This window comes from Chelonoidis abingdonii, chromosome 1 (genome assembly GCF_003597395.2).
Source record: "Chelonoidis abingdonii isolate Lonesome George chromosome 1, CheloAbing_2.0, whole genome shotgun sequence".
NCBI lineage: Eukaryota > Metazoa > Chordata > Testudines > Testudinidae > Chelonoidis > Chelonoidis abingdonii.
The window spans coordinates 269,684,480-269,710,510 of NC_133769.1; the positions used below are offsets into that span (position 1 = coordinate 269,684,480).

Below are 26,031 nucleotides of genomic sequence, written 5' to 3' on the forward strand. Positions count from 1 at the left end.
AAAAAACAGAGAGGAGATTAAGGGAGGAGAGATTTCTTCGCGGCGCATAATTCAGTGGAGCACTGCCGGCAGCTAGCAGCGCATATGGAAGCGGACTACAGCGTTAGAGCCGCGGTAGAGACTGCCATGAGGGCACTGTAGAGCGTACCATGGAGCAAACTCCGGCAGTCGTCAGAGTGTGTTATTGACCGGCTCTGGCCCTGTGTGGAGGGAGCAGCGAGTACTGCGAGTTGTCCGAGTACGCTGTTCTGAGAGACCAACGTATAGAGGATGAACGAAGCACCAGTAGTTAGAGGGGCACAGGAGCATCGAGATCAACGTATATTCTGAGTAGTTCTAATATCATACGAATGGATGGCGGCGATCTCGTCTATAGAATTCTTGAGGATAATTATACGAGAGTATGCGCAGCTGTATCTAGAGGGTCAGTTGTATCTCTATTTATATAAAGTGTATTTCTATGGATTAGTCAAAAAGTCGGCCTGTGAGCGCATTTCAGTTAAGTCCATTAGAGACATAGTTGTGTAGCCTGATGTATGAGTAAAGAGGAAAAGGTCCTCTCATCCGATGCAGTAACTAGATGAAACACAATACAGAAGCGCAAAGGGTAAGTAAGTGTCCAGATCTTGTGGCTTGTGTCAAAATAGAGAAATGGAATTAACAGTGGGCATCCCCAAAGAATCTTGTAATGGCAATCATTTGTGCTGTTCAAATTCATATCTGCATTAATCGAGACTGAAAATGCGGTATGCCAAAATGAAGTGCGAAAAAATTTGCAGAAATAATACCAAAAATTGTTCAATCTGGTAGTTAAGGTCCAAAAGCAGCACTCCAAAGGAGGTTATAGGGCGAGAGCTCATCAGAAAACTGAGTGACTGGACAACAAGCAGAATGTTATTGAATGAAATTCAATGATGATAAGTGCAAGGTAATGCACATTGATAAGAATAATCCACTACTACATATATAATAATGGTTCCAAATAAAGCTGTTCCCATCCCAAGAAGGGATCTTGGAGTCAACCATGTGGAATAGTATCTCTGAAAATCAACATCAAGTTTTTAAAAAAAGCCAGCCAGTCCAGAAAACGGCTAAACATAAATGTTAGGAGCGTCAATTAGGAAAAGGGAATAAAAATAAACACCAAGAAAATTCACTAATCTGCATGTAAAATCCCGTGGTGGTGCCCATACACTGAAATACGTGTGCACTTCTGTCTCCCACAACCCAATGATCAAAACGGATATGATGTGGCACTGAAAAGGTTCAGAGAAAGGGGCCACCAAAGCATTACCAGGGTAAATGGAGTATTTTTTGGAGCTATATGAGGAGAGACTAAAAAGATAGGTCTAATCTCATCTTAAGCCCTTAGAAAAGAGATGACTAAGTGGGGGCTATCACAGAGGTCTATAAAATCATGAATGGTGTGGAAAAAGTGAATACAATACATAAAAAAAAAGAAAAGAAAAGAAACCCAATGGTCATCCAATGAAATTAATAGGCAGCTGGTTTAATACAAACAAGAGGATGTACTTTTTGCACACAACACAGAACTAACCAGTGGAACTCATTGCCTTGACCAATGTACAACTGGGTCAAAAAAGAACTGGATAAGTTCATGGAGGACAGGTCCGTCAATGGCTATTAGCCAGGATGATCAGAGATGCAACCCCATGCTTGGGGCACCCCTACACCTCTGACTACCAGAAGCCGGATGGATCAGTCCATAATTGCCCTGTTAAGTACACTTCCCCTGAAGCTCTGGTATGCGCCACTGTTGAAGACTGGGCAACATGGACTATGGTCTAACCCAGTATGGCAGCTCTTATGTACTTTAAATAGTGATATTTATGTCATCAAGTCTTTTTAAAAGAATAAAAATTAACAGAAGACAGTGGTTTAAATGTATATCCTGACACCCCTTTTAGACCTGGCACTTCCTGTATTAGTTTCCTGGGCTTTTGTCCCAAGGGAGGGGAGGATTGTCCAGTGGTTAAGGCACTGGTCTAGGACATAAGAGGCCTGGTTTCAATTCCCTGCTCTCCCATGGACTTCCTGTGTGTGATTTTGGGCAGGTCATTTAGCCAGTCTGTGCTTCAGTTGCCCATCTGTACAACGAGGATAGTAATGCTTCCCTACCTCTCAAGGCTGTTGTGAGGATAAATGTGTTAATGATTGTGAAGCTTTTTGAAATCTACTGATGAAAAACATTATATAAGAAATAAGTTTTATTATTATTTGTCCAAATAGACACCAATGCTTGTTATCTTAAGCAATTTCAATATCCATGTGGCAGATTACTTATGTAGTTTAACTCAGGATCTCCTGACCAATAGAACAACCATTGGATTATCTGTAATTTTCTCCAACTAATAAAATCCAGTAGGGAAGTACTGGGTCTATTGCTGATGATTGATCAATTCCCTATTGGAGTCCAGGGTGCCAGCTTCTCTCAAAGGAGTGGTAGTTAGGCTCTTGTGGTAGTTAGGCTCTTGTTTAGAGACATAAGCTCTGAATGTTGGCAGTTTCACTAGTTATTGCTTTGTCCCTAACCTTCTCTTTTTGGGTGAAGTCATTAAGTCATTGAGAAGCAGCAAGGCAATTCTGAACCTATGGGAATCTTCTTATTGCTTCAATATCTTACAGTCCGGCTGACAGCTTTGGGCACAGAATGGAAGTTCTACCTATCTCACTTGTTCATGATTCCTTGTTCAGAAGTTGTGTCTTCATGCTGTAAGGCATCAGCTCAGGAAAGTACTTAAGTGCTTTCCTGATTAGAGATGGACTACTGAATTAGGCCTATGACCCTTCCAGCAATTGAGGTGTCAGTGAACCTCACTGAGATAGATGAGAATCCTATTGAATGATTTGTCCCTTTTCTTTTACAGATGTACCACAATACTTCACTGTACCAAGCATTCTCTTCTGTGGAGTCCTATGTATTCTCTCACCTCTGATTTAATGTTCAGGATGCCACCAGGGGAGATAGTGAGACAATTTGAGCAATGATGCCCTTAGCATGTAGCTTTAGATTTCTCTTTCATTTGAGCCCAGATGGTTTTTACTTTCCCCCTGAGTAACCAAGCTCTGAACTTGGATGAGAGCAAAAAAAAACTTGGACTGAAGCTTTGTCCAGACTGGATGTTGGTGATGCTGGTGAGGGTGACGTTTTTCAGGAGGTTCACCAATTCTTTAGAATAAAGACTATGGCAACTCCTCATCTCTGGTCTTACTAAATCCTATCCTGGTCCACTTATATGTGCTCAAATGCTAGTGGAAAGATCTTTTCCTGGCTCACCACTTTGAACATGTCATCCCCACCCCCACCCTTTGTGTCTCTCCACTGACTCCACTTTATTCACTGCATCAGATACAAACTACTTGTCTTCATTGTTAAGGGCCTTCTCGGTCTATTTCCCATTATACTTATAATCTCTTATACGGTATCAAGATGTCAAACCCAGCTTCACTCCACAAAAGATGCCTCACTTGATTGCCCATTGTAAAAAAATGTCAATAAAGGCATTAACATTTTCTCCTGTGCCTGACCTTATGCCTGGGAGGGGCTGCAAAACTGCCTCATTGCCCTCCTTCACATTCCTCCAAAAACTCGTCTCTACCAGGATGCCTACAAAAAACTCAGCGGTGGTTGGGCGGGTGATTTTTCTCTGACTGTGACTTTTCATGCTGACCAGCATCTTCTCATTGTTTCTTTGTGCTCCTCCCCCACCCCCACCATTTCTTTAAACTGTCTGTTGGCTATAGCCTTACATGTAGAGTGCAAGCAAGCTCTTCAGGGCAGAGCCTGTATCTTTGTTATGCATGAGCATACAGTGCCGAGCACCGTGGGGCCAGGGCATCTATGTGCCGCTATAATACAAATTAATAACAATTTGTACTTTGCACTTGCATTCCTCTGAAGATGTCAGAGCTTTAACAAGGCACTGATTTGCCTAAGGCCACATAGCAAGTCGCATCAGTGTCGAGAATAGAATGCAGGTCTCCTGAATCTAAGCAGTTTGCAGTTTCTATTTAATTTCAGAGTAGCAGCCGTGTTAGTTTGTATCCGCAAAAAAAACAGGAGTACTTCTGGGACCTTAGAGACTAACAAATTTATTGAATCTATTTCCCCATGTTAAGTATCCTCACACCTTCTTGTCAAGCTGTCTGTAATGGGCCATCTTGATTATCACTACAAAAGTTTTTTCTCTTAATTAATTAGCCTCTTAGAGTTGGTATGGCAACTCCCACCTTTTCATGTTCTCTGTATGTGTATATATATTTCCTTACTATATGTTCCATTCTATGCATCCGATGAAGTGGGCTGTAGCCCACAAATGCTTATGCTCTAATAAATTTGTTAGTTTCTAAGGTGCCACAAGTATTCCTGTTCTTTCTATTTAGTTAAAAAGTTGTCAATCACCGTAATACCTGAAAGCCTAGTTAGGAATGTGTGACACTCCCTAGGGGTGCCCAGCGTTGTGAGGCACCACAATACTACTGGTCCTTAGCATGCCTGAAACCACCAACCTCAGGCAGCATAAGTACTGCCTTCCAGCCCCCCACAGGCCTCTCTCTGTCTGTACAGGTATCAACAGGCACACACCAACCCCTGAATACTCAGGGAATTCCCTGCAGTGTTCAGCCTCTTATCCACTGACCACTCACAGAATTACCAGGCTCCTATTCACAAAGCAAGGGTATACACCAGTGTGCAAAATTCAACTCGAGACCAGCACTTTGCTTAACACTACACTAACATACTGAGATACATTGATGGTGAGAACAAGACTACATTTATTATCAAAGAATAGCTATTCAAGTAATAATGAGTAATAATTTTGGAAACAAATGGTTACATGTAGAACAAAATCATAACATGCTTTCTAAAGCCTAAGCTTAAAAGATTAACCTCATGCCTAAAAACAAAACAACAACAAAAAAGGAAAGAAAAAAAAAAAAGACCCCCTCAGTCAAAGTTCTCTTCAGCATTTTTCAGCCAAGCCTGGTTCAGATCCCTTTTTCATGAAGCAAAAGCATTGTCCTTTTTCTTCCTAGGTGAAGGGGAGCAACAGGTGGCAAAGATACACGTACTGGTTTGTAATACAGAAAACAAATGGTAGTGTTTTCTGGTGATTTAGGTTTATAGGGAAGCAGGATATTGGAGAGGGAGGCAGTGTGTGGGGTCCTGTTATTTATTTAAACAAAGGAAACCATGCATATTCAAGAAAGTGATTGGCAGTCTCAGGGTTATGTGGGCACTTCAGCCCAGATCCTCAAAGGTATTTTGGCTCCTAACTTCCATTGGGCCTTCCTGACTATCTTCCTTTGTTGTTCCAGCAGCCTAGAAAAATTACTGAGTTGATACAAATAGTGTGTTGAATGTGTTTAATAGCGTTTAATAGTCATTTCGTCTTGCACTTCAACCTGTCTTTTGTTTTGCTTTTGCTTCTCCTTGTCTGTGACTTGGAATCGCTGAAAGAAGAAGGGAGGGCATCACAAACAGCTACCTCGTAAATTCTTGGAATGGCTTGATTGAAGCCTGGACTCCTGCGTTTATCGTTTCTACATGCTGGTACAAATGTATCACTCTGTAAATGGCTGGGAAAGAAATGTTAGCAACAGAAGGATGTTAGTCGTATGGCTAACAGATAAGACTTTTCATAGCCTGTAAACCATTATTTATTGACTATGGATACCACAACTATTAGAATTAAAGGGCTCAGTTGCACAACCATCTCCCATAATGTGTTATTGGAGGGAAAAATAAGGAAAAACTCTCACCACCATCCATGGCTCTTTTGGGATATGCTCTAATTTTTACCCTTTCTCCCACAGGAACTTTTTACACCGGAATGCAAGTTTAAGGAGTCCGTTTATGAAAATTATTATGTAATCTACTCATCCATGCTCTACAGACAACAAGAGTCGGGTAGGGCCTGGTTCCTGGGGCTTAATAAGGAAGGGCAGGTCATGAAAGGAAACAGAGTGAAGAAAACAAAACCAGCAGCTCATTTTCTACCCAAGCCATTGGAAGGTGAGCTTTGGGCTATCACAGCCAAATATGCTGAAATTTTAAAACATCTCTTCCTTTGAGATGGTGATACCACAAAAGGAGGGGGAATGGATCCTATTGTATCACTTCAGAATGCACTTGGCACACACCCACTGGCCAGTCAATATGGCAATTGCTAGGATTCCTGAGTGTTTTGTGCTTCACCAGAGCAGGGCTGGCTCTAGGCAACAGCGCTCCAAGCATGTGCTTAGGTTGGCACTTTCCAAGGAACAGCACTCCAGCCTCCCTTTTTTTTTTTTTTTTTTGCTTGGGGCTGAAAAAAGCCGGGAGCCAGCCTTGGCCAGAGCCCTGCCACTGGAGAGCCAGAGCATCGTCCCTGGAGCTGAGCCCGGGCTGCAGCGGTGAGAGGGGCTCCCAGAGTGTGTGAGGAACTAGGGACGGAGGGAACCGGGGCCCGGGATGCAGGGAGGGAGGCAGGGTCCTGCTGCTGCCACCGCTGCTGCTCTGAGTCTCCCTAGGGTGGCATGGCGTTTCCCCACCCAAGTGGGCTGTGCAGGGTGCTGCCAGGCTCAGCAGGGGGCGCAGATCCCCGCTCGTGTGCTGATGGGGCGAGTGGCTGGGCAGCCCAAGCTACCAGGGAGCTGCCCCCTCCTGCCCCCGGACCCAGCCTGCCACTCACCTCCCCTGCCTCAGCCCGACGCTGCTTGCAGCTCCCCTGCCTCAGCCCCACAGCGCCAGGGGCAGGGAGAGGCAGAGGCTGGATCTGAGCGTGGCAGCCAGGGATACTGCCCTGCTGGGGGACCCCTGCGGCTCGGACACCAGGGGGTCAGTGTCCGTCCTCCCGGCTCTGCCTGCACGGGGCTGGGGAAGCAACTGTCAGTGCCTACCCCTCTCAGCCCTTGCACCCCTCATCCCACTCGCAGCCTCTTCACTTGTGCCTCCCCTCATCGCTCCTTTGCCACACCCCTTCGTCTTGTACTCTCCCTTCACCTGCACCTCTCCCCTTGTACCCTCCTCCAGCTCTCTTCTCCCGCACCTCCCTCTTCCTCTGCACCTCTTCTCCCGCAACCGTCCTGGTAACCCCTCTCATCCTCCACCCTCCTCTGCAAGTACATCACACCCCACTTCTCTGCCAGTGTAGAGCCCCCAAGCACCCCCACACCCACTCCTCTGCCTGAACCCTCTTTACTAGATCCCCATCCCTTTCCAGGTATGAGGGTTAGTCCCTATGCCTTCCCTGTGCATTTGGAGCACTAAAGATGGGGTCGCGGGGGACGGGGGAGGGTGAGATTTATACTAAAGTGAAATAAAAATAGTAGAAATGGTTTGATCCCACTGCAAGTGTAAACGGGGATTGCTGTGCTGAATGAGGAGATCATGTTTGGGGGTGGGGCGGCAGGAGGTGCGGGTGTGGGGCGGAGCCCAGGGCTGGGACAGCATGGGAGTGCGGGAGAGAGCCCACGGCTGGGGTGGGGGGCAGCCAAAATTATTTTTGCTTGAGGCGGCAAAAACCCTAGAGCCAGCCCTACACCACAGTGTGTCTGAGAAAGGGCATATGTAAAATGCTCTTTCATGGGATTAAGAGGTCATTTTATTAGAAGAAAACCTGTCTTTGAAAAGCATTGTGCTGCTTTTTAAAATATTCTTCTGGTAGAAGCAAAAAGTTGGTGTCAGTATTGCAGTGAGAAAATATTTCTTTCATGAACCAGCATGAGTGGTTCTGAACAATAATGTATATTTAAGGAAATTGGAGTTATGAATGGCATAGAGGAAATGTCAGCATTCCAATTTAAGAGCATCCTAACACGAAACTCAAAGGTTTTATCATAGACTAAATCAAACTGCACTATTGAGTCAGCTGATGTATTATGCACCTTTAAGTATGTCACCTATTCTGCTAGGTTAGGAAAGGGGAACAACAAATAATATCTTTAGTCATGCTAACCTTATATATTAAAATGATGCTGCATAATCTGGCAAAATGTGTTAATTTTTTGTCCTGAATATAGAATTGTCTATTTGCCCTATTCATTCTACAAGACTTTTTCACCCGGGCTTTTTTTGTCGTTTGTACTATTTACACTCCAGATCTCATTCACTTTGATCCAGATTGTTGCCCATCACCTCCGTAATGCTGAAAAGTGTCTCATTAGTTAACATCTTAAAAGAAACCCCACACTTTTCTGAGTAATGATTTTGTCAGCAGTGTCATGTTTTTTAACATTACAATTATCTGAGAATTACAAGGTGTGGAAGGTTTTGAGGAATTTCAAATCTAAATCATGTGTTAAATGGATTAGGACTCTTTTTATGTAATGAAAATCTAACAGGCCTAGGTGACTGGCTTTAATATCACATCTTAGTTTTACGCTGATTTGTTGTTTTTTTTCCCTATACTTCACAGTTCAAGTAGTCTTTAAAATTTTCCCAGTGTTTCAACAAGACTTGCACTATATCTGTTAGCCCCTATATATGATGTTAAAGTTATGTATTTTAAGACTTTTATTGGGAAAAATGCCAGAATATTTTTAAAAAGCAATCACAGCACATACAGCTTGGGGAAGATGTGTTGTTTTCCACTAGAGTAATTAATATTTGTATGGTCAGACTCTTTATCAAAAGAGTTTAGGTAAGGCTTAGAAACAACTTATTTTATGTTGTCCAAAAGAGTCATCAAAGACAACAGCTATACTATGTAATTCTTTTACTTTATGTTGCTATCACATGGTGCTTAACTTCATATTTTTGTAGGTCACATTGGTACTTCATCCTGTTCCTAATTAATCAGCAAACAGAAATGTCCTAAAAACAATTATGAGTGTGCACTCTAAAAACATAGATCATCCCCATCTCTAGAGAAGAAATTTAATTTCAAACTTTCAAAAACCATAAAAAGATTTAGATTATGTCATTGCAAATGTTAGAACAAGTTAAGTACTTGATTAGTTAATGATGTTATGGGCCTTTCATATCTATTATGAAACTTCTGTACACTGAAGATCAAGGTCAGTACTTTGATGCTACTGCCTCCTATTTTAATTAGTCCAGGGAAGAAGGGATTGTTCTCTCACACGGTTTCTTCAAGATCTTTTGTGCGATTAATTCTTTTGACCGCTTGGCATCTCTTTTTTAACATTGCTGTGATATAAATAAATGCTACCCCAAAGTTACGTGTAAGTAAAATATTACCTGATTCAGTGATGTGGAAAATGAAATTGAATTATCTAACAGTGTTTATCATTAAGGCAGCTCAGTGCAGGTGCTTTGTAACTGAACGTGTTTATTTTCCTCAAGCGATTTAAAATAGTTAGGACCCTAGTGAATCCGAGTGTGCTATTCTTAATTTTTCCATAAATTCAGTTAATGATTTAGTTTTAGAGTTTTCTGCATTTCAAAATTCCAGCAAAAATCAATGACTATGGAATGTTTCTTGGCCATGTATTACAAGACATCTTAGGAAAAAAGAAAGAAACAAATACTAGCTGAACAGTGACTGTTTTGTGTGCTGTCTGGAGCCATCCTAAACACTTCACCAGTAGAGATGAATAAACACCAAGTCTTTTCTAATCTCATCATGTTTTAATTTTATATGAACACTCTATAAGATGTTTTTTTTTGAATCCATCAGTGAGCCATTTATGGGGGGAAATAAATGCCACCTATTAACCAGGCTGTGAGAGGAATTTGAAAAATTAAATAATGATTGATTAGATGATTTTCCTTTATGAAAGTTAAAGTTCTTGATTCTAATATCGTCGTTCTAGTTTTTGACGCTTAAAATAAGATCCTCGTAGCATTTGATCAAGAAATAACTTAATGATGTACACCAGTAAATATCAAGAATCCTTAAAATGTAAGCAGAAAATTCACTTTTGACTATTGAACTATTTTGTAATAAGACTGTGCAAAGCCTGAGGTGTTTTGCTGCACAGCTCATTCTTCCATATTGTACAAATTGAGATAGAACAATTGCTTTTCATTTCTGAAGCTTCTATAAACAAGTCACATTATCTATTTAAAAACAAAGGGACAATTTCCTATTGTGCATGTAAGTCAGAGGTGATGGAGGAAGAGAGATACTTGGACTGCGTGGAAAAAATATTAGTGGCTTAAAATAGACAGACAGTCCCTTTCAAAGTAGCTAATCTCCTTCACACAAAGAGGAAGAGAGAGACTATTAAAATTCTTGTTCTCGTAAGGGTGATATAAAAATATGCTCTAAAAATTATTTAGGGTAAGTTCTATGGCCTGTGTTATTCAGTAGGTCACAGAGGGCCCTTCTGGCCTTGGAATCTATAAAAATGAATCCTACTGATGTTTTTTTCCCTTCTTCCTTTAGTTGCCATGTATCGAGAACCATCCTTGCATGATGTTGGAGAAACAGTGCCAAAGGCTGGAGTAACTCCAAGCAAAAGCACAAGTGCATCTGCAATAATGAATGGAGGCAAACCAGTTAACAAGAGTAAGACGACATAGCCAGATCCTCACAGGTGTTGTGACTTATTGAGCCCTGAGTACAGTTGAGCAATTTATCCTTGCCGGACTCTGCTACTTCGGTGTCTGTGGATCAGCTTGAGGCAAGTGAATACTTGCTCTTTGCTGTTTCTGAACTAAATTGTTGCAAGTGGATAAATCTCAGCATGTAGCTCCTCCCACAACAAGAAGACACCTGGATAACCAGCTAAACTCAGACCATGGAATGCCCTACCAGATATGGAATGCCTTTTTAATATCTTTTCTGTGACTGTGACACTTCATGTGAATGACATACTTCACAAGTACACTTGATACCTTGCCTGCTGACAGTTACCCATAATCCCTTTTTGAGTCCAGTTTCAGCGAAATCCATGTGTTTAAGTTCTATTTTGTAGCACACAGATAATATCAAGTAATTTCTAGTTAGATGCTGTAAACCTGTGCTATTATGGATTTCTCTTCTTCCCCTTTTTTTTACAAGGCTGCTTGCTCCACTGTCTGTGACCTTTTGCAGAGATTGTATTTCTCTACAATTTAAATGTTGCAGGTGGCTTAGTTCTGAAAGCAATCAGGGAATCAGTAAGCCTTCAAAAACCTACTATTATGAATTATATCTATGAAGACTAGGATCATTGTCTCTGACTTAGAATATTTATAAATGTGAATACACTTTAGTAACAGATACCATGCTCCTGAGGCTGGCATTACTGTGGTGGGAAAAGTGTCAAACACGACCAGTAGAAAGTTTTTTGAGACTAGTGTTTGACATCCCCCTATAGTTTCTTTTTGTGTGTGTGTTTTATACATATCACAGGCTTACTGGTAATGGTAACATTTGCCTTGCCCAGCGAGCAAGACCCACTCATTTTTGGAAAAGTGGGTCCAAAGAACTATGTAGGCCTTGTAGGCCTGAATTAAGGCTCATTTTTCACCTCCTAATCCTCATTCTTTGAAAAACAATAATTAAGACTAACAAGAATTGTGCTACCTAAACCCAGTTCAGATTTAATCTTTTCCTGTTTTTAATTAACTGAATTTAATGCCATCATTATTTTGGCTGTTTTCCACTCAGCAAAGCACGGGCAAGGATGATGTGTTAAGGGTAGTTATAAATTATACTTTAATATTTTGGTATTAATTTTTTTAAACTGGGTCTATTAGAAAACATTTAATTTTTTTTTTTTTAGCTCAGCATGCAGAGTCCAGTCCTATGTATTTCACTCCATAACCCATCTCTAATCCCCCTTTTTAGGATACTCCCACCAAACTGCTAGATAAACGGTGCCTTTCCTTGCTTTCTGTATGCTATACATTCTACTACATGAAACTAGAGGAAAGCAAACCCATTATGACATTGAGTCCTTGGATCATGTTCAATTGCTTCATGAGAAATACTGGTGACGCATCACTGGTGTCAGTTAACTGTCATGTAGCCAACTGAGAAAAAAATAAAATGGGTAATAAGCTTTAGACAATACAACAAAGATGCCATTATAGTGTTAAATACTGTAGGTAACGAGTTTCAAATATTTAGTTGCGTACTTTCAAAAGACTGAAATAAGGCTATTCTGTATGTGCTTAATAGGCATTTGCTTCTCAGAAAGGGCGACAAGGATCAAACTGTACCTGCGTTTTGCAAACTGTGTGTGACAACCCTCTATTGGCCTCTTGCTGTTATGATCATGTTTAAAGGGGACAAACTTCATCCTTCCCTTTTAAGCAATTGTATTTACTGAAAAAAAATTATTTTCTCATGGCATTACACAGAGCTCTGTGACAGGCCACCAGTTGTTTCAAATTCCTGGCCTGTTTAGCTGCATACCAATTAACTCTTCGTGCTTATACAGTTTTCATATGGGGGTTCCGTTTTAATAAGTAACACAGCATATTGTTCAAGTAGGTTATTGTAATGCTGCTGTGAGTCTTGACAGTTTAGGGTTCCTTGTTTATATACCATGTAAAACAGACAAAGTTTGGGTCTTTTTAAAGAGCTGAGTGAAGCATATCAAGTGAAGTTTGTTTTGTAAGTATTTAAGCATTTAAACAAAGACAAAGCTACTTCAATGCTGTGACAAAATGTGCGTAAAGTAACTTTTAGCCCAGACCATCCCCCCACCCGGTGGATTTCAAGGAGAAAATCTCCATGAGATACCCCTTGTGGTGAGCCTCCCGTCTCATCCCAGTAGGACGGGTGGGACTTGTGTGCCCCCCACCTCCCTAACAAAAAAAAAGCTATTAAGCCTCCCCCTGGTGCATCAGTAGGAGGCCAGGACTATCAGCATAGAGCTCTGCCCTATCTCTCTGGTAGTGTCCTGGCCTTGGAGCCTCACTGACTTCCCCACCCCCCTCACTTCTGCTGTAGCGCCTCTTGGGATTGGGAAGGGAGTTGTGCAGAGAAGCTGCATTATCTTTTGTGTCTAATGTTCACAGGGCTGGTGAGGAAGCCTATGTGCATTCTTGCCCTGTCCCACTTAGTCTCCAGCCTGCCCAACTTGGACCCTGGGCTGCACAGAGGTGGCTCTGCAGGGTCCGGAGGGTGAGACAGTGCCATAGAACTGCCTGAGGTATGCACTGAGGCTGTAGAGAGCACAAGCTGGTCCTTTAAATTTCAGCTCTCTGGGACTGGTATCCCAAGGCCATATACATTTCAACATTAACCCCTACATTTCAGGCAGCTATTTCTCTGCCAACCAGTTGACTAGTTACAATTAAGGCTGAATTTATTTTTGTAAATGACTAGTATGTACTGTAAATGTATCACCAGTTTTATTTTTGTTTACATGGGTTGTCTGTAAGGGTGTTTAATCCTGTGAATGGATGTCTTAAAACACTTTCTTCTAAAGTCTGTTTAAACGTAGAGCACAGGGGTCTTTGTTGTTTGTGCTTTGGTTATGCCTTTAATTTTGTCTCTCGTCTCATCTGTTGCATGGGAAGAGGATGGCAATGATGAACTGCATGTAGCAGGCTATGCGTATCAAGAACTGTTGGTATGTATTACTAAATTTACATACATATATGCAAAGAGTTTGTTTGCATTGTACAGTTTGTGTTTATTATCATTTGTTGTATACACAGAGGCAGCATATTGAATAAAATATTTATATGAAGGCATATTGAAAAACAAAACAACTTTATCTAACAAGCAAAATGTGCAAAATACGATTGCACTGGCCACAATATAGTGAAACCATGTAGATAGATTGGCAAACTCAATTCTCCCCCTTTACCATGCCAAAGAGAATTTTAGCTCCTTGATGTATTACCTCTCCTGCTGTTTTCCAGGATAAGACTTCACCATTTTGTTCCCTCTAAAATTAATTTTGCTGTTAAGTGAAAACTATTTTCAACTGTCTGTTACTACTGAAGTACTGTATAGTAAACCTGATGAATTAATTTATATTTACAGATTTTGTGTTTTGTACTTCCATGTACAGCAATGTATGCGACTCTACAGTATGCCAGACCTTTTGCATGCTGTGTTTTGTATTGCTCCTTCCTTTCTTTTTATTTAATCCCAGAGAGCCTGGTTTGCACAGTGGTCCAAAAAAGAAATCCCAATTGCTTCACTATCTCACTAATGCACAGGTTTGTTAATAATGCAGATGGGCATTATCTTTTCATTTTCCCTCTAAAATAAAAAGTTCATTTTTATTTCAGCAACAGTTTTAGCAAAATATCAGTCACGCATACATACACACAAAATCCAGTTCTCGGTAGATATGTACAAATTGAACAAAGCACTATTAAAAAGTGTTATCTAGATTCACATGAACCCTTACCAGCTTGATCGTGGTTTATGAAAAACTATAGTAGCTTCTACAGAAAGATCACAAGTGCTTTGCAGCTCACATAACACCTCTTTTGCTTCTTCAAGCAATGCTCAAATCAACATGTTTATGTATTGTCATTTTTTCATCCATGTGATTTGTATAACAAAAATAACCCACAAAAGAATAAAAGGACCTTCTTTCACAATGTATTTACCTGAAAGAATCTTGTAAAGCTCATAACTGTTTACACACAAAGGGACAAATTCTCTGCTGCTGTAATGTTATAGCAGTCAATCGAGTAGACAGAGAGTTTGGCCCATGCATTAAAGGTGTGTCTTGCTGATCCATCTGTTCTGTGGTACAAAGTAGAAATATTCAGCTCCACTCAGGTTAGAAAAAGTAGGAAAATTAGACACAGTAAAGCTATTATAGTTTTGTTTAAATGCCCCTTTGGATAAATTTGTGATCTGTGCAATACATTTCAAGATTGTTTTCAGGATGTCTAATGCAAATAGTATGATTTATTTTTTTAAATGTAATAAAATCTTTGTTCTAGAGCCTAGTCATAGAAATATTCAACTTAGCTTTATTCATCCCCAGACTATAGTATGAAATATAATTTCGATGTAAAGTAAGTCACCATTCCAGGAAGGTGGAGGGCAGTGCATCAAAAACTCCAAGCCAGATACATGATTAAATCTCCAGCTACATGCCTCTGAAAGAGAGCTTGACCCTTTCCCCTTCCAGTAATCCTTTCCCTTTGCTAAATCATTGATACAAGTAAGACAGTGAATAGCAAGTTGATGTCTGAAACCCGAGAAGATGTTACATAGAATGGCCACAATCCTGCAAAGTGCTGAGAGTGCTCAGAAGTAGTACTCAGCACTTTTCAGATAGTGCCCTTTTTATCACAAGAATGGAGAACTGTGCATGTGTCAGTATCAAACTCCCCACTTATCTAACCAGCTTTCTCTTTCTGTAATTACTGTTTGCCCGAGACTTGGAAGCAGTAACATAATTAGTATATGCGAATTAGATGGGAAATATTTTTCACTCCCTCACACCTCTTTTTACTTTTACAGTTTAGGCAGACAGTATTTTCACATACATGGAACAATAATATTTATCTTCAAGTCTTATTTTTATAGCAAGGGAATAAGCTGCATAGAAGATGTACTGAGACTCATATCATTGGTTTCATCAGTATGGGAAAAAAAGATGTTTAAGTCCCCCCCCACACACACACACAAAAAGAACAAAAAATGGAAAAGAAAATAGATATCCATTACATTTTGAGCAGCCTTAGTAAATACTATATGGCTTGTAGCACAGTTTTGCTTTGATAATTTATATTTTACCTAATCCCAGGCCCTAACTTTGTCAGAGAATTTTAAAACATTTTTTAAAGGCTATATTAATCCACCCCAGTAGCAGAAAATTAAAAAGCAAACCTGTTGTGGAAATGTTTAAAAGTTTGTCTTACTAGAAATTGGAATCACTTCTATGCTTTTAGTTTACAAACTTAAAAGGAAAACAAATAAAATACATAAAATATTATATGACATGCAGCTATCCAGCAATTTATGGCCTTACAGAGAATCATTTTCCAGTCTAGGAATGTGGCTGCCTGAAATCTCATAGCTAAGATACAGCATTTATATCTTTGTTTGCTAGTTTGTTCAAATGATACCAAGTATCTATTCAATCTAAACAACATTGATTTTCTACTTTGTTAGCTGTACAAAGTACTGTACATAAATGCGAGACATAATGAAGCTTGATTTCCTTTTATCTTTCATTGACTCTGAAGTATCCACATCTGTAAGACATTTATTACTATAAGAGACTTCAGGTCTGTGTTAATTTATATATAAATAAAACCAACAAGCTTGTGTTCACCAATCAAAGACTAGCATTGGCAAATGTTAAATTGACACATAGAAATACCTAATCTCTGCACAGTTTTAACGGTTACAACCATAAAATATAAAGATGTGATTTCAAAACTTGTTTTGCTTCAAAGTTGGTTTATGCATTATCAATACATTTTAGAACTCTGCCTGATATTTTGGTTATCTAAAGAGAGGCAGTAGCAGCTTTTGGGTATAGGTATCTCTGTGAATGTGCAGAACTCCCATTAATAAGTTATGCACAGATATTTAGAGGTGACTGGATTATGTCTCCCTGAGAACATGGGCTTTGAAAAGCTACATATTTATGTTTAAAACTACACATTTAAAGAAAATGAGGTAAGAGCAAGCTAAATGGAGGGGAAATGATTGTTCAAAACCTTTCAATAAGCGCACTTGAAGTTTTCACACTATAACTGTTACATGTTCTGTACTGTTGTATTTTCCAATTTAAATAATCAATGTCCTTTCTATAAGAAAACAAATTTCTAGTGTAATAATGGAAATACCTTTTTTCAGTTGATATACAGGTTCCTTATTTCTTAGTCTTGTATCAGACGAAGAGCCTGAAACTTGACACCTAAATCACATTTCACAATATGTAATCACTTTTGAAAAGAAAATGTATGTATTTTTTTGCTCTGAAGAATTAAAGGGCTGCCAAACCTACATGTGGTGGGGGGGGGGAGATTCAAATGTAAATAACTTAGGGAAGTCCCAATATAGTTGTGCATTTTTCATAATTCAATGTGAATTTCACACTGAGCAGCATTTCACCATTGATAAGAAATAAAAATTTTGTTCATACCACTGCACTGTTTGTATTTACTGTTTGAAATCTGCAATTAAATTATTTTGTTTCCATCATCTGAACATCTTTCATTGACAGCAGTGCGCTATACAATGTACCTGATTTTCTAATTCACTTGACGGTCAGACTCTCAGCTTCTATAAAAGTAGTGAGTCAATGAATATCTGTTCCAAAACAGTGAGTCCTAATAGCATACAGAATTGGCATCCTAAAAGTTATCTAATACATTTTCATGTGCTTTTCTTTTTAAGATGACTAGGTAAGTGTACATACATAACACTATGATAAAAGTACATACAAGTTATAAGATATTTATTAAATATAGCAACTCATTTATCTTGATTTTTTTAAAAAAATTCTTACCATACAGGTTGTGTATTTGAGAGTGTAGTATGAAGACTAGATAACCAGCTTAATGATATTGTAACCACAGAAATTAAGATTTTTTTTTAATTGCTCTATTCTAGAAAGGGGGTCTGGTTTTATAATTTGGGTCATTGATCTGCTCTCTGGGGTTGTTTAGGTATTTGGATCTCAGTTATACAACTGCAGATCTCTGACAAAAATTAAAATAATTAATTTACAGCTTCACTTGTTATTGGAGCTGGAAAATAATCAGAATAGGAAGGGAAAAACACAGCCAAATAATAATATATTTGACAGACATCAGAAATGACATCAGATAAATTTTTTGACAAATATCCAGCCAGCTCCACGCTTTTATACGAATGCCATTTCATTATGTAATGGTGTCGAGATTTGACAAGAAGCTAACCTATGCAATAAAGCTTTCTTGTGTCACTTCAGTGAAGCCAGGAATTCAACCTTAAGACTTTTAAGGCCAATCCCAGTCCCACTGAAGTCAATGTGAGTGTTGCAAATGAATTGAATAGGAGCAGGAGTAGACCTGCAGTTGGTTGTTATGAAATACAGAAACTTACATTGGTCTATTAGAATATTTCTGGTGGTTATTCTATGTGGTTTGCTTTGCATTTAATTGTTCTAGCAGCCTAAAACACCAAACCAAACCCCGCAGTCCTTGATGCTCCATGTTCTGATTAAGGGTATTCTGTCCCAAGCCAGATTTCACAAGCATTCCCATTCCATCCTTCCCAGCATTCACAGTTTCCACAGCTACATATACCATTGCCTAGAACAAAATAAATAGGGGATAATTACCATAATTGAAATGTACTGCATTGAACTGTGTTGTTATGGGAAGAAACAAGCCATAATAAAACATTTGTTATTTTCCCTTTACATATTTTTTGTTAAGAGAGCACTTTACATTTGATTAAACAGCCACCAAAACCCTACATTTTCAAACAATTAGTGGCATCTTTACAGCAATGCCATCAGCAGAATAATAAATATGGTAATTATGCCACCGTGGTTTGGACCCAAGCTGTTTCTATGCTGTCTTAGTGTTCCCACTATACTTCAAGATGTAAGGAGAAATTAGAACTATTTTAGCTAAAGTTAAACTGTTGCAAAGAGAATAGTATTATGAATAAACCTTTGAAATTGAAAAGCACCTTTTTCAGCTGAGGAGCTCAAAGTGTTTGACAAAAAATAGTCTCATGAAATCTCCGTGTGACAGGGTATTATCCCCATTTTGCAGATGGAGAAACTGAGGTACAGAGACGTTAAGACCAATATTTTCAAACCCCTCCATCACATGCGGGCAACAAACTCAAGTGGAGTGGTGGAAAATCAGGCCCCAGGCATCTCAAGTTGGGCACTCAAACACAGTGAACGCTTTTGGAAATTTAGTCAGCCAAGTAATCAGTTGCAGATTTTTGAATAGAACCCGAAACTCCTGACTCCATCTTTCATGCTCTGATACCCTTCCTCCTATTCTTTGTTTCAGCAGACACATAGTTCTGTCTTCTGCCACCTCCGTATCCATCAGCTAATAGAAGAACATTGCTAAGCAAAGATTTTTCTAGGTGGAAAGATGCAGAGATTGTCCTCTACAATTTTCATCATAGAACACATAGCAAGTTAATCAAACAGATCACATGTTCCTGCTTGTCACTAGATTTTTCTCCCGTTTCTGTTAAAAACAAGTGTTGGCAGTCTACCCATTTCCCTTTGCATCTGCCATCTAAACCCTGAGCTAGGTGCAAAAGACTTCAGTCAGCATCCAACATGTCATGTCATAAAAAAGACTGTCAGGCATCTCAGCATCCTAGTGAGAGTTGTCTTGATGCCAGGGAAGTCTATGAAAAAAACATGAGTATTCCCCTCATCATAATATAAGCACCTGCTCCTGTTGCATTACCAAGGATTATTAAACTAAATAGTTTCTAAATTCATTACATACATTCATCATAGAAAATGAAATAGAGATGGTGTTAGCAACAGAAACCACTGAGTCGCTACCTTCTCATACATGTTCATTTCCGTATAGGAACAGGTGGTAGACAAAAGCATTTTACTTTTCGGATGAAGTTCACAAGTGATTTAATTATTGCTATTCATGCTTTGGATTTCAATTTTCTTTGCAAAGTGTTAAATTGATTATTCATCACAACATAAAGCAACACTCTCTTAACAGCTAAAGTGCTTTCAATAATAGGAAAGTGCTCTCCTTTCCATCAATGGACAAAGAGAACTTGCTGGGTTTTGTCTACCTTCACTTTGCATTTATGCACAGTCTGCTTCTCAGAGCAATTAAGGATTAGTCAGTACTGCACCTGTGCAAATGAGCCCATCATGTTTGTCGCAGTCTCTGTCATCACATTCACAAAATTCCCCTGAAATGTACCATTCCTGCGGGGAACAGATGCACTTTCCACAGTGACAGGAACCTGAAATCACAAAGATGATTACTTGCAATCATAGGGAACCAGCACTTTTCAGCCTGGGCTGTAACATCTCAGACACATGCACAATTGCCATCTAACAAGCCACTGTCTAAAAGAAGATCATCAAGCTAAAAGCTTATTGAATAGAATGATCCTTTAGAGGTCAGCCTGAGTATGAAGGGGTGTTCTATGTGTTGCGTTGATTTTGCTGCTTTTATTTATTCAGGACTCAAATTTAGAGGTTTCACTTTTGTCCCAGAGCACCACAATCAAGGCTACTCTTCCCAGGAGTGTTTTGCTTTGTGGCTAGATGAGCCAAAATCATGCCTGGTCCAACCTTATTGAAGTCAATACAATTGCATCGGGATGAAATGTGGCCCTAGTGTTTAAGGCACAGACACATGGCACCTTGCCACTCTCTGCCCTTTTCTTTCCATTTGTTTTGGATCGCTACGGGTTGGATTTTCAAAAAGCCTAAGTGCCTTAGGAGTACAGGGTACATTGCCTTTCAATAGGATATGCTCCTAAGTCATTCGGACACTTTTGTAAAAGTCCACTCTATCCCACTTTTCAAGAGGCTTTCCTTTATTACAGTAGGGAGCCATCAGTGTGTTCCGTGCTCTACAAAACAGAGAAACACATGATGATCCAGCCCCAGAGAATGTACAATATAACTTAGACAAAGATATTTAATTCAGAGAACTCTATGCTGGGCCTGATCTAAAGCCCACAACATTTTGCATCTTTCCATTAAATTCAAAGGGCTTACGCTTAGGCCCACAGTCAAAACTCAGCTGGAAATTTTCCTTTAAATTTTGAGCTGTGTCAATCAACTGAACATTCCCCAGAAAAATCTCCACAACAAATCCTATACTATTTATCAATTGAATCCATTTCTATTCATTAAAAACATCAAAGTAGCACAGGTACTCACCCTGTTAAAAAATGTAACATTCACTGATTTATTGTAGGTTGAGCAGAGTTAATTTACTGCGTTATTGTAGGGATAAGTTGTCTTAAACTATAACATATTGTAATATACAAATAAAGGACTTATACTTGGGAACAGAGACTTTAGCACAGAGGTGGGCAAACTACGGCCAGCAGGCCACATCCGCCCTGCGAGACCCTCCTGGGGCAGGGCAGTCCAGCTGCAGCGCCACCAGCCACCAGTGCTGCTCCAAGCAACGCAGTAAGGGCGCAGGGAACGGGGGGAGGGGGGGAGGGCTTGGATAGAGAGCAGGGGAGTTTGGGGTGGTGGTTGGGGATGGGGGTGTGGATAGGGATCAGGACGGGTGGGGAACAGGGGGGTTGAATGCGGGCAGGGGTCCTGGGGAGGCAGTCAGGAAGGAGAGAAGGGGTTGTATGGAGTGGTGAGGAGCAGTCGGAGGAGGGGTACTGAGGGCTGTCAGGAGACAGGGAACAGGGGCAGGGTTGGTTGGGGTGGGCATCAGGGGGCGAGAAGCAAAGGGGGGGTCAGATAGGGGGCAGGGACTAGGCCACGTCTGGCTGTTTGGAGAGGCACAGCCTCCCCTAACTGGCCCTCTATACATGAAACCGCATGCAGCCCTCCAGCCAAAAAGTTTGCCCGCCCCTGCTTTAGCATGCATTTCTCTGTTGTTTATTAACATGCTGCCTATTAAGCTATGCAAATAGGGAAATACTAACTTTCCTTTCAAGGGTAAAATATTCAGTGCATGAAGAGGCAATGGAGGAAAGCACGTACAGTAAGAGAATTTCAAGATCACTGTTCTGGCCAATCTTATATTTCATTATATATTTGAGATTGATTTAAGCCAGGTGTTTCTGTGTCCAAATCAGCTACAAAGCACCAACAGCTACACAGCTGATACCAAGAAGAGCCAAACAGCATGTGAATTTTAGCAAGAAACATTAAGAAGAAAGCAGAGTATTGTAATGCACAGCTACCTAAGGCTTATTAAAGGTATTTTGTAGATGATACAATAAATGTAACATGTAAAAGGAACTTAAAAAAAATCAGGTTCCATAATGTATCAATATGTTACAAAATCTCTTTCCTGCCTTGGGAGCCTCCTCACTTTAATTAAAATAGTCTAATTAGTTTAGTTAAGGTAGTTTTCTTGTTATTCTGGCCAGATTCTTTTTGTCTCAGTGACTAACCTGAGCCCAGCATAGTCACAGCAACAATCTGCTGCCCAGCTATTACTGAAGCAGCAGCAGCATGGTGGGTGTTTGTTTTCACTGGTGAGAATATTTACTACAGGCAGTAAGCCAAGATTTTGAAAAGTGACTAGTAACTCTCGGTGTCTATCATACGCTTGATTTATGTTAGAGGGGCCTCATTTTCAAAAAGTACTGAGCAGTTACTCTATGAAAACTAGAATCACAAGTTGACATCCAAACATTGAGGCACCCGCAAATCAGTTGTCTCTTTTGAAAAATCTTGGCCATACTTCCTGCAAAGATTTAATAGCCATGGAGCTAGGTACTCACTAGTGCATGGACTATTGACAAGCCAGTTATTTCACAAACAACAGCACTGGGGTATGTAGGGAACTGGCTCAACGTTTGGCCTTACATTAGGCCTTCTGGACCCTGCTATTCACTCTAGCTACAGACAGTTTTTACAAGTCTGTGTGCCTAAAGTTAAGGTCTCAAATCCATGTTTAGGCATCCCGGGGGAGATTTTCAGAAGTGCCTATGCCCTGGTCTATAATCAAAAGCTTTACCTACTAGTAGAATTATTTCCATTGGGGGTGGTAGGTGACTTTATTTTGGTTGTATTTTTACTAATATAGTTATACCACCAAAAGCCCTAATGTGGACACAGTTTTACTGGCAATACCAGTTTAGTTATTCCCTATCCCATAAAGGAATAAACTACATCAGTATAAGCACACTTATAAAGATATGACTACATCCACACTAGCAGGATTGTCCTGTTTTAACTATACCAGTATAGCTAAAGTGGTATAAATTTTATGTGTAGACATAGCTCAATCTAACTGTCAATGGGAGTTGTACTCTTAAATCAAAACTGCTTTTGAAAAAAATATTTCATCTGTGTTGCCTAAATGCAATTCAAAAGCCCTAGTTTAGGGAATTAGATTTTAAAATTTTGGCCATAGCCAGTTGGGTATAACTTACCTTCAGGCTGCTCCAACTTACATGGGAGACCAGACAGATACCTGGCTAGCCCCAGCATCAGAGTGGTCAAAGGTGGCTTTATACCATCTTGGCTTTCCATCCCCTGGTTCTGTGCCAAATGCAGCTTGGCAAGATGTGAAGATGTGGCCCCAAACTAACAAGTTCAAGCTGCAAGGTCAGACTGTGTGGTCTGGCTAAGGTGTTCTCAGAGCAGGAGATGGGGCTTGGGAATCACAGCTTTACAATGAGGAATAGCTGTTCAACTATTTTGCCTTTAAAATTACAAAAAAAAAATTTGTTTACACTTATTTAGGATTGTAAATCACTTGCTGGCTTGTTTTAATCAGTTCAGTTCACCTCTAACTATTTACAGTAACAATCACCCTGAGACCACATCTGTGCAGAGAAGAATTTTAGTCTTTGGTTAAAATGGACTAAATCCCAAAGATCATTGCTCTCCTGTACACGTTTCAAGGTAAAGACAGCCCTGTTTGATCAAAACAATGGTGAAATTGTGTCATTTCCTCCTTCAGCATTTTGCCTATGGGTGGAATTTCCTCATTTTCTGCAGGATTGGGCCTGTTGCGGGGGAAATAAACAGTATAACTGTGATGGAATGTTCATCCCACACTAACTTAGGAATGGGTCAATTACATGAATAGACCTCAACTGAGGGGAATTAGGTGGTCTAAGTAATCCCAGAGTGATGGAGCCCCGCTGAGAAGGAACAGACACAGCTAGTATAAAGCTGAGAAGTTGGTAGCAGAGCAGAACTTGCAGTGAGGGCACCTGCAGCCACGCTCTGGGTGCTACAGTGGAAAGGAAGGAAACTCAGGGGAGAGCAGATACCTCCATGGATCTAGCCCTGAAGGCAGGGTTTATTCAGAAGGTGGTGGAGCAAAAGCCTGAGAGAAGTGGAGTAGGAAATGGCTGTGAGAAACAGCAGCAAATTGGGATGTTGCAGACATTGACTGCTTATTGGACAGTTCTTGAGCTGGAACCCAGAGTAGAAGTTGGGCCCAGGTTCCCCTACCAGCCACTGGGGAAGTGGCACCATCAGGGCGGATGCAAGGATGTTTCACGCCCTAAGCAAAACTTCCACCTTGCACCACACACACACAACCCCCGAGCCCTGTGGCAGCTCTCCGCACTAAGGTGCACCCCCACGGCAGCTCCTAACCCCCCGTCCACCCTGAGCCTCCCCTCCCCCCGCAGCAGATCCCCTCAGCCCAGGGAGCTATGCGGCAGCTCCCCGCCCCAGCTCACCTCTGCTCCATCTCCTCCTCAAGTACGCCATCACTGCTCCACTTCTTCTGCCTTCCAGGCTTGTGGTGCCAAGCAGGTGTTTGGCGCCACAGGCCTGGGAGGGAGAGAAGCAGAGCAGGGTGGCGTGCTCAGGGGAGGAGACAGAGCAGAGGTGAGCAGTTCCCCTGTGTGCCGCGCCCCCCCCTTACTTGCTGCAGGCGGCCCTCCCCGCTCCTCCCCTGCCCCAGGTCCCTCCGCCTAAATGCCAACAATGACTGGGGCAGCCGAAGGTCCGACCACCGAAGTCGCCATCGAAGGACCCAAAATGCCACACCCAAAATGCTAGCGCCCTAGGCGACCGCCTAGGCTACCTAATGGGTTGCATCGGCCCTGGGCACCATTAGGACAGTGGGGGAGAAGATTGCCATTTTGGACGGAGAGATTTTGATAACCCGTGGAAGGGGAAAATGCACAGCGAGCTGGCCAGAGGACCAAGCCACAAAGAGAGAGCTCCCTGAGTCACAGAGAGAGAGGGGGCAGCAGGGTGCATGAACACGCAACAGAAAGGGGAGGAGCTAGTCCTCAGAGGAGCCAGGAGGAGGCACCCTATCAGTGAGGGGAGCCCAGTACAATAACCAAGAACAGAATTCTGACCCGTTGTTACATAAAAAGAGAGGGCCAGCTCTTTAGCTCTGGTTACATTCCTTTTGCACTAACTAAAAATTCCCAAGAAGAGGCAACTAGGGAGTTGCCTGATGCAAAGGAACCCTGCAGCCAGCTTTACACCAGCTGCTCCTGCTCCCTGTCCACACTGGGGAGGCTATAGGAGAAGTAGGCATGAAAGGAGTAGGTGAGGTCAGAAAGTACAGCACTCCAGCAATCCAGGGCCAGCAGCATTGTCCCCAGGAGACCATTCCAGTTGGCATAAATTGGTGGTGGCTGCTGTAGCTTGTGCCAGAGGTTGGTTCAGCCCCCTACCTCCCCCCCTCCCCCGCCTTGCTAGCCCCAGCATTAACAAAGACAGGATGTAGGCCTGAAACCATGTTTCGTCTCCCCCATTGGTCTGCTGGTGTGTGTGTGTGCGTGTATTCTTAAGTAGAAGGTTTACACCATGGCAAGCCAGAAATCCTCTTTCCAGTGAAATTAATTGTTTGTTTCTAGCCTGGGAGAGAATACCCTGAAAGAGCTTAGTTTAGTTATATTTCAGAAGCATCTAATAATTATTTCTCTCTCTATGCCAAACCTGTACAGCTGGAGTCATATGAAGGCAGCCAGGACTTCCAGCTGGAGACGTTAAAAAAAACACAGCTGAGCAGATAATATGTTTAAAAAAGTTTTTAAAGAGAGGAATGTCTTAGGGATATTGTGGGCAGTGCCGAGGCCTTGCTTCCCCCTTGCATGGGCTGGGGAGAAAGCCCTGAGAGTGGCTTTTGGACAGGAATAGCAAATGCTGCTGCTCAACATGTACCCCAAGTGCTTCCTGAGGGGCTCTGCTTTCTTTTATTATCACCGCAGTGCTACAGGCAGCCCCTGTCACTCAGCAGTACTCAATAAAATAGCATAATTGAGTTCATAGAATACAACTACCCAAGACAGATGCAGCCAAATAAACAGCTCTGTGAAATCCCATGCTGTTAGCAAATGGCACTGGAGATCAAAGCAGCTAAATGCATGTGCATGTAGTGGGTGTTTGACACAGTGGGTGTGATAACAAGGTTAGATGCATTATGAAGCCAGTTATAAAAGCCCTCTAACAATGGATGACTTTGGAAGAAAGTGTTACTAAACAACAACCCACGTCCATACATTTTAAACTTCCAGAACAGTGATGTAGGGTAGCTCAGCTACCCATGTATTGCTTACT

The 26,031-nt window shown here is 41.2% G+C and overlaps 2 protein-coding genes across 4 annotated transcripts in view; one reads left to right on the forward strand and one right to left on the reverse strand.

Annotated features, from left to right (window-relative positions):
- The window catches only part of FGF14 (fibroblast growth factor 14), a 692,658-nt gene extending 675,902 nt beyond the window's left edge, over positions 1–16,756 (forward strand). For both annotated transcript variants that reach the window (XM_075061506.1, XM_075061507.1), the window contains exons 4-5: positions 5,839–6,037; positions 10,356–16,756. In XM_075061506.1, the coding sequence (XP_074917607.1) occupies positions 5,839–6,037; positions 10,356–10,492 (336 nt within the window). In that variant the 3' untranslated portion in view covers positions 10,493–16,756. The remainder of the gene's footprint in view (positions 1–5,838; positions 6,038–10,355) is intronic.
- A 1,183-nt stretch (positions 16,757–17,939) lies between these two features.
- The window catches only part of ITGBL1 (integrin subunit beta like 1), a 228,632-nt gene continuing 220,540 nt past the window's right edge, over positions 17,940–26,031 (reverse strand). For both annotated transcript variants that reach the window (XM_032771328.2, XM_032771318.2), the window contains exons 10-11: positions 19,683–19,796; positions 17,940–18,133 (exon numbers count right to left, since the gene is read on the reverse strand). In XM_032771328.2, coding sequence (XP_032627219.1) covers positions 18,042–18,133; positions 19,683–19,796 — 206 coding nt within the window. In that variant the 3' untranslated portion in view covers positions 17,940–18,041. The remainder of the gene's footprint in view (positions 18,134–19,682; positions 19,797–26,031) is intronic.